The sequence below is a fragment of the Panulirus ornatus genome, chromosome 37 (assembly GCF_036320965.1).
Source record: "Panulirus ornatus isolate Po-2019 chromosome 37, ASM3632096v1, whole genome shotgun sequence".
NCBI lineage: Eukaryota > Metazoa > Arthropoda > Malacostraca > Decapoda > Palinuridae > Panulirus > Panulirus ornatus.
This window is the reverse complement of record NC_092260.1, coordinates 26,337,199-26,345,685: the sequence shown is the minus strand read 5'-3', so window position 1 is coordinate 26,345,685 and position 8,487 is coordinate 26,337,199. Positions and strand designations below refer to the sequence as shown.

At 45.5% G+C, this 8,487-nt stretch overlaps 1 protein-coding gene across 1 annotated transcript in view; it reads left to right on the top strand.

The window, feature by feature from the left end:
- Window positions 1-838: 838 nt before the first annotated feature.
- Window positions 839-8,487, top strand: part of LOC139760631 (uncharacterized) — a 78,520-nt gene continuing 70,871 nt past the window's right edge. Inside the window, exon 1 of the mRNA XM_071684038.1 lies at window positions 839-1,783. Within this exon, the coding sequence (XP_071540139.1) occupies window positions 1,488-1,783 (296 nt within the window). The 5' untranslated portion in view covers window positions 839-1,487. The remainder of the gene's footprint in view (window positions 1,784-8,487) is intronic.

The window sequence follows — 8,487 nt, the reverse complement described above, 5'->3', positions numbered from 1 at the left end:
CCATGACCCACCGGCCCTCACTCGAGCCTCGCCGCCACATCCAGGCGACACCCCTCCCTCCCACCCATCCCCCAGCACCCCACACAAATCCGACCACATTGCCCCCCACAAGAAGCGCTGGTGCCCCGGAGTGTGGGGTTGTTCCTGTCATATGCTGGCCTTAATCCTGTTTCCCCTGGCAGGACCTGTCACCCAGCCACTCGCCTCATCTCATGCCCTCCTACAACAAGGGATTATCCTCTTCTTTTTTTCTCTCGTCTATTTTTTTTTTTACCGTGCTGTCATCTTCGTGTTAAGGTGTTTTAGTATGCTCCTTGCGTCGCCTTGATGTTTATTTCCCTGTAAAGTTAATCAGGATGTAGAGCAGAGCGATAAACTACACTGATGGAGTGTTTAACTAGAGTATTTCATTATTCCCGTGTGCTTCCCCGAGCCGCCACTAGGTGGCAGGGTCGGCCGAGGCCCGGCAACGCGCCTCCCTCACACACCGCGGTCGATGCCAAAGCTCGCCAGAATTTTTCTCTCCGTTTATTTATCTTTGGTGTACGAAGGCTCCACACAACGATTGGATCTTTGTAAATTTTCCACATGCCATTACAGATGCTAATTACATCTCGAATCGGGACGGTGTGTTGGTGTGCAGACTTGAGCATCACCATTATCGGAAAATCCTCGAAATTTCATCTGATCTCATGGAGCAGCGAAGGGGCGGGACTCTGATATGTAACGAGCTCGATGATTGGCTATTACGACAAGTGACATCATCTGAATTTCAATATCTCTTTTCAATGTGATTTTTCTCTGACATGCCATTTTTACATTAGGGTATTGGCGCGGCATGAGCAGATTGTTAGAAAGCGGGCTGATACACGCGAGCAAGCATTCATGTGCAGTCTGTCAGAAAGTAGGCTGTCGACACACCCCTGGGCGACCACTTAGGCACGGGAGTCGCGTGCTCCGACCCTACCGTCTCTGGCCTCACTGGACGCTCCCTGCCTCCGACCCGCTGACCACCTTCATCATCGCCCAGTGACCGCTCGGGATTATTGTGCGCCAGTCACGTTGAAGGATATATTTGAAGTCAAGGGCGAGTAAGTTACAAGGACAGAAGAGGAAATAAGGAGGTCGTGAGGACGTGAATCCTGACCGCGATTGGCCGGGGTGAGGAGGGGAGGACTGACCGCCTCTCTCTTGTGACTCTTGACCGCCCACGTGTCTTGTGCTTCGCTACTGTCGGCAACCTTAAAGAAAACGGAGTGTTCGAGTGGCCGCGGCAGAGAGCGAAAAAATTAAGTAATCCATCAGGAACGCTAAGGGTGAAACAATGGTGCTTTAACACTTAAGTAAACAGGACCGCCATAAGCTGTAATCTCGATTCAGCACGGAGACCTCTCCATCCCCATCGATCTTAACCTCCTCGACCTGTGAAATCTAAGCCCTCAGCGGCACTCGACGTCACCGGCACCCGTCCTTCACACAGAGCCGCAATGTTCAACCTCTCAGAACTCGGGTCCTTGGAGACGCCCTCAGCAGCTTCTCCGGCGACGTCTCTCACCCCATCTTCGGCATCCAGCACCACAACCACCACCACCTCCAAGTCAGAAGAGCATGTGAAGCGGCCCATGAATGCCTTTATGGTGTGGTCCAGGATCCAGAGGAGGAAGATAGCCCTTGAGAACCCGAAGATGCACAACTCCGAGATCTCCAAGCGTCTGGGAGCTGAGTGGAAGTTGCTGTCGGACTCCGAGAAGAGGCCCTTCATTGACGAGGCCAAGAGACTCAGGTGAGGGGAGGTGGGGGGCATCAACTGCGTGTCTGTCAGTTGAGGTTTGCAGTTGTTCAGCGGTAGATTAGGTATGGAAGTAGGCTTTAGGGTCTTATATTGTTGCATTAGGACGTAAGACAATTTGATGAAGGTTCCCTGAGGTTATCTGTGTGTAAATAAGGTTAGTCTTTAGATTTTTGTGACTAAAAAGGACATTGAGGCAAAGTGATACTAATTGGTTAAGATTCACGTTGCCCTTAACGCGGCAAACACACACACACACACACACAGGATCTTGAGAGGGAGAGCCTGTTACTTGAGCGAGCCGAGGACCAAAGTGTTAATCAATAACACCCGCCTGCCGAAGCCCTCGGTGCCAAGTGCTGGCGCCCAAGTGTTGCACCGTTACCGGGGAGATGCTGACACTCCTTAACACATTACATGAGCCGTCCTATATAACATATATCAGGAGGATAAGTGAGTAACTTGGCTGGAAACCTTTCAGTCGTGAAATCTAATAAAGTTCATTTCCTCTTTCATCTTTTTTCAATTTTCAATCCAATTATATTCGGAGAAATTTTTATGAATAGGGACGTTATCGGGTGAAAATCGTAGCCGAGCGAATTTATGACTTCATTAGTGGCCTGGACTTTGAAGTGTGGCAGGTTCTCCATTGATCTGTGATGCGATGTTTGTGAAGGGTAATGATCGTCGGGTTTTACAAATGTCCCGCCATCGGCCATAACGTCTTAACAACGGTTCTGGGGCAACTAATAATCTCCAACACATCCCTTTAGGTGGATCTTATAAGTCTTCTTCCCTTGACCGTTTTGTGGTATTTGTTACGTGTTGAGCCCCTTGAGAGAGGGAGAGAGGATCACCTCCCTCAGGTCTTCAGTGTGGATGATCTCTCTTTCTCTCTCCTGTAGGTGAAGACACCGAGCAGGATGTACATGGGGTATGTTCCCTGGATGCATTATGTGGGATATGAATACCTTACGTGTACCATCATCAGCGCCGTTGGAATGGGCACTTCAACTAATCGCATACGTCGAACATAGACCGTTTTTCCTGTCCTCTTTACCTATTGTGTCTATATATATATATATATATATATATATATATATATATATATATATATATATATATATATTACAACCATAGATAACGATAGAGAATTCTTACATGGAAAAAGAAGAAAATAGAAAGGAGATAAAGGGATACAGGACACAGGTAAAACTGTCAACCCAGACGGCGTACAAGGCTTGCGTAACCTGTGCATGATAGAGTGGACACGCTGCGCAGGAATTCTGGTTCAATGCCTCCTCCAGTTTTTTTTTGATGGCGCGATAAACTGCTGTTATTCCGTTACAGGTTGGCGTTACGCTCACGTTACGTGCAGCTGTGACGGACGCGACGTTAGCGCGTAAGCGACTAAGCGACCAACGGCGCTTGCCAGGAATGTTGGCATTTACTCCAGCCGATGTTGACGATGTTTTGGTGAGGGGTGGGGGAATGGGGTACCTATGATGTTCCGGTTGTGGTGTGTGGGATGTTGGTAAGGTGACTGGTGTCTTGTCGGCTGCTCCAGGTGATGTTTGACGGTGTTGGGTTGGGTCCCTTGGGTGTTCTGCTGGTGGCTGGGATGTTGTTAACATTATTGGGATGTTGTCGGTATAACTAGATTGTTTAGGGGATGTTGGTGGAGGGGATTGTAGACGAGTCTGGGATGTTCATTCTCTGAGTGGTAGTTTGATCATAGGATGTGTGGTGGTAATGTGATGTTGGTGAGTCACGGCGGATGTTGGTGCAATGTTCTGAATGTGGTTCTGTAGGTAAGTCGTCGGTAAGATGTTTTACAGTGTTGCTGAGATGTTGACACTGTTCTCTGCAATGTTGCACGTGTCTGTAAAATGTTGCAGATGTTGGTGGGATGTTGTACGGGCTGTTTGAATGTTGATTGTCTGGTGATGTTGTCCAGGCGTTATTGTGATGTTGCAAGTGTCCCTCATAAGCATTTTTTTTTCTTTTTTGGAAAACTCTCAAAATCTTTATATGAGTCGTGAGTGAGAAGGAATTTTTTTTTTAACCTTTTATTTAAATGTCTTGTGTCCTTTTACGATGTTGAACATTTTGCTAAAATGTTGATGACGATATTTGCTTTTTTGGGCACCGTAGATGTTTATGATGTTTTGACGAGATGTTTTGTTGTCACGGGAACATCCTATGTACGGTTGTCTGAGGAGATGTTGTGGCCTAGGTTGCCGGGATGTTCTTAGTACGAACGAGAAAATTTTTAACATGATGGGATGCAATGGATGTTTGTCTGACTGCTTTGCATTTTCAAGATGTTGTCTTTGTGGTTGAAATTCTATGGATGTGTTGTTGAGATGTTTGATGCGTGAAGAGGATGTTGCCAGCGTCTTTGTGGATGCTGATCGTGTCTGTTGGCCTTGCGATACTCTGATGTGGGTGATGTTAGAAGACGGACAAGAGAGAGGATGATGATGATGTTAGTAAGATGCTGAAGGAAATGTTGGGAGACTGACGATGTTTATTGTCATGCCAGGATGTTGATAGCAGTGTTTGGATGTTGCGCACGATGCTCTAGTGAGAATTAGGATGTTTTTGGGTCCTGCTGAGGTGGCGATGTTCCGAGGAAATGCTGATGTTTCGGGGGGATTTTAACGTTTTAGGTGATGTTGCGTAATGTTGGCGATGTTTTTTGACATCTTATCGATTTTGTTGAGATGTTGTCGAAGTTGTTGAAACGCCGATGTTGCCAAAGTGTTCACGATGAAGTTTTGGTGTTGCAGAAAGGATGTTGATGATGTTAGGATTTTGAAATTGACTGCATGCGTCACTGTTTCCAAAGCACCCTCGATGTTGCCGAAATGATCGTGATGTTGCTAGAGTACTAATGATGCTGCCCATATGGCGCCCGATGTTCAGTGGATGTTGAAGACACTGGGAAACTTGTCGAGTTTGCCAGGATGTAAAAGATGTTGGACAGTTGTCGATGTTGCAGGGATGTTGTGTTACCAGATGACGTCAGAGTTGTGATGTTAACATTACTGTTGAGTTAACATCGCCCTTGGGATGCTGACAACGTCACTGGGATGTTACATACTTTCCCCAAGAAACCTATAATGTGTTACTAATTACATATACCATCACTGAAGTCCCCCTTGATGTTATCAATAATATGTACCGTTACTGATTAAGTGTACCGTCAATGACACGCTGGTGTTACTAATCACATGTGTACCGTCACCAGGATCCTACCCCTGGTGTTGCTAATGACATGTACCGTCATCATTACCCTCCCCTCCCTTGATGTTGCTAATGACATGTACCGTCATCATTACCCTCCCTTGATGTTGCTAATGACATGTACCGTCATCATTACCCTCCCTTGATGTTGCTAATGACATGTACCGTCATCATTATCCTCCCTTGATGTTGCTAATGACATGTACCGTCATCATTATCCTCCCTTGATGTTGCTAATGACATGTACCGTCATCATTACCCTCCCTTGATATTGCTAATGACATGTACCGTCATCATTACCCTCCCTTGATGTTGCTAATGACATGTACCGTCATCATTACCCTCCCTTGATGTTGCTAATGACATGTACCGTCATCATTACCCTCCCTTGATGTTGCTAATGACATGTACCGTCATCATTACCCTCCCTTGATGTTGCTAATGACATGTACCGTCATCATTACCCTCCCGCTGTGTTACTGATTACATGTGTTACTAGATTACAACGTACCATCAGCATTTCTCCTCCCCCTCCCTTGTGGTGTTAGAGTCGTCAGAGGAATAGAAAAAAAGAAGTCTCATTTGATGATATATTTCAGGGGCTCAGAGCTCTTCTCAGATCACAAGGGCTCAGAGCTCTTCTCCGATCACCAGAATAGAGCGGAGGACTGAGTTTCTCTTTCTCTCCGAACAACTTGTTTAACTCCAACCAGCGCAACCTAATAATTGTTGCCACTACTACTACTACTACTACTACTACTACTACTACTACGACTACTCTACTACTACTACTACTACTACTACTGCTACTATTGTCATTACTGTCATTACATAAGTACGACCCATCACCATCTCCACCGTTACTATCATCATCACCAAAACAACTACAACAGCAAAACCATTATTAACAAGAACAGCAATAACGGTATACATTGATAATCATATTTCTGCGGTAATGATGATTATGACGATGATAATAATAATGATAGTAATAATGCTAATGATGATAGCAATAATAATCATAATAATCATAATAGTAATGATAATGATAATAATAATGATAATGATAACATTAATAATGATAATTATAATAATAATAATAATAATAATAATAATAATGATAATAATAATAATTATAATAATAATAATGATAATGATAATGATAACAATAATAATTATGACAATAATAATAATAATGATAATAATGATAATAATAATAATAATAATAATAATAATAATAATAATGATAATAATAATAATAACAATAATAATAATAATAATAATATACTTCCCTCACCACCCAATCCATAAATTAATTAGATAATGATGATAATGATACACACCCTTGACGCAGATCCAGCGTCACTTGGAGCCACTCACCCTTCTCCCTTCCTATTCGGACACACGCCTTCCTCTCCAAATAAAAGCACCACGCTGCTTCTGATAGCTCTCCTTCCACACCATATATTCGTAACACCTTCCGCGAGACATCTCTGTCAACCCTGCTACATGCTCTCTCCAGATCAATAATTGCTACATACGAGTCCCTCTCTTCCTCCAAATATTTCTCACACAAGTTCCTCAAAGCAAACGCCTGATCTACATCATCCTCTGCCACTCCTGAAGCCACATTGCGCCTCCCCAGTGTGTTGCTGTGTTCCTACTACCACACCCCTGAACTACCAGTCTCCCGTGCATCTTACCAGGTACATTTGCCTGTGTAATTCGAACGTTCACTCTTGTCTCCCCTGGCTTTATACGCTGGCACTTATACAGGGACTTCACCAGTCCTCAACAAGCGCCTCACCTTGAGCCATAAATAAGTTGAAAAAAAAACCTGGCTAACCAGTCACCACGACCGTCTCCTCCTCTCTTGAAAAATCGAAGTGAATTGCCATCTGCTTCATCCGCCTTGCTACACTTCATCTTACGCTGTGATAATGATAGTAATGATAGTAGTAATAATGACAGTAATGATAATAATAATGATATTGATTATAATAAAGATGACTAACGCTTTATTGATTTAGATATACTCATAGAATGAAAAAACACAAAGCATATACAAACAACACAAATGATAAGGCTATGAAAACGAGGTCAGAGATTTTAACCTAATGTTGTTTACACACTACCATGCTGAGTTTTGATACATGTTCTGGCGTTTGTTGGTGACGTCCACAGTGGCTGGAATGGTGCTGTTCTGAGAGCTGTCTGTGTGAGCTTGTTTTGGCCCGATGCCGTTATGGTGACGAACTGCAGCTCGGGACGAGGGATGTCAGGTGACAGGAGTTGATGGTGACAACGATGGTGTAGTAACGTCTTCCCTCACTGCCGGAAGATATCCAGATGATGGTTGGAGGGAGTCGTAAGGACCGGTGTGTTGGACTCGTCTTGAGTGGTGGTGTGAGAGGGAATGAGGATGAACTTGCATGCCTCTTTATGCCGCTTTTCCCTGTGGCTCTGTCTATAGCACCCTGTGGCTCTGTCTATAGCACCCTGTGGCTCTGTCTATAGCACCCTGTGGCTCTGTCTATAGCACCCTGTGGCTCTGTCTATAGCACCCTGTGGCTCTGTCTATAGCACCCTGTGGCTCTGTCTATAGCACCCTGTGGCTCTGTCTATAGCACCCTGTGGCTCTGTCTATAGCACCCTGTGGCTCTGTCTATAGCACCCTGTGGCTCTGTCTATAGCACCCTGTGGCTCTGTCTATAGCACCCTGTGGCTCTGTCTATAGCACCCTGTGGCTCTGTCTATAGCACCCTGTGGCTCTGTCTATAGCACCCTGTGGCTCTGTCTATAGCACCCTGTGGCTCTGTCTATAGCACCCTGTGGCTCTGTCTATAGCACCCTGTGGCTCTGTCTATAGCACCCTGTGGCTCTGTCTATAGCACCCTGTGGCTCTGTCTATAGCACCCTGTGGCTCTGTCTATAGCACCCTGTGGCTCTGTCTATAGCACCCTGTGGCTCTGTCTATAGCACCCTGTGGCTCTGTCTATAGCACCCTGTGGCTCTGTCTATAGCACCCTGTGGCTCTGTCTATAGCACCCTGTGGCTCTGTCTATAGCACCCTGTGGCTCTGTCTATAGCACCCTGTGGCTCTGTCTATAGCACCCTGTGGCTCTGTCTATAGCACCCTGTGGCTCTGTCTATAGCACCCTGTGGCTCTGTCTATAGCACCCTGTGGCTCTGTCTATAGCACCCTGTGGCTCTGTCTATAGCACCCTGTGGCTCTGTCTATAGCACCCTGTGGCTCTGTCTATAGCACCCTGTGGCTCTGTCTATAGCACCCTGTGGCTCTGTCTATAGCACCCTGTGGCTCTGTCTATAGCACCCTGTGGCTCTGTCTATAGCACCCTGTGGCTCTGTCTATAGCACCCTGTGGCTCTGTCTATAGCACCCTGTGGCTCTGTCTATAGCACCCTGTGGCTCTGTCTATAGCACCCTGT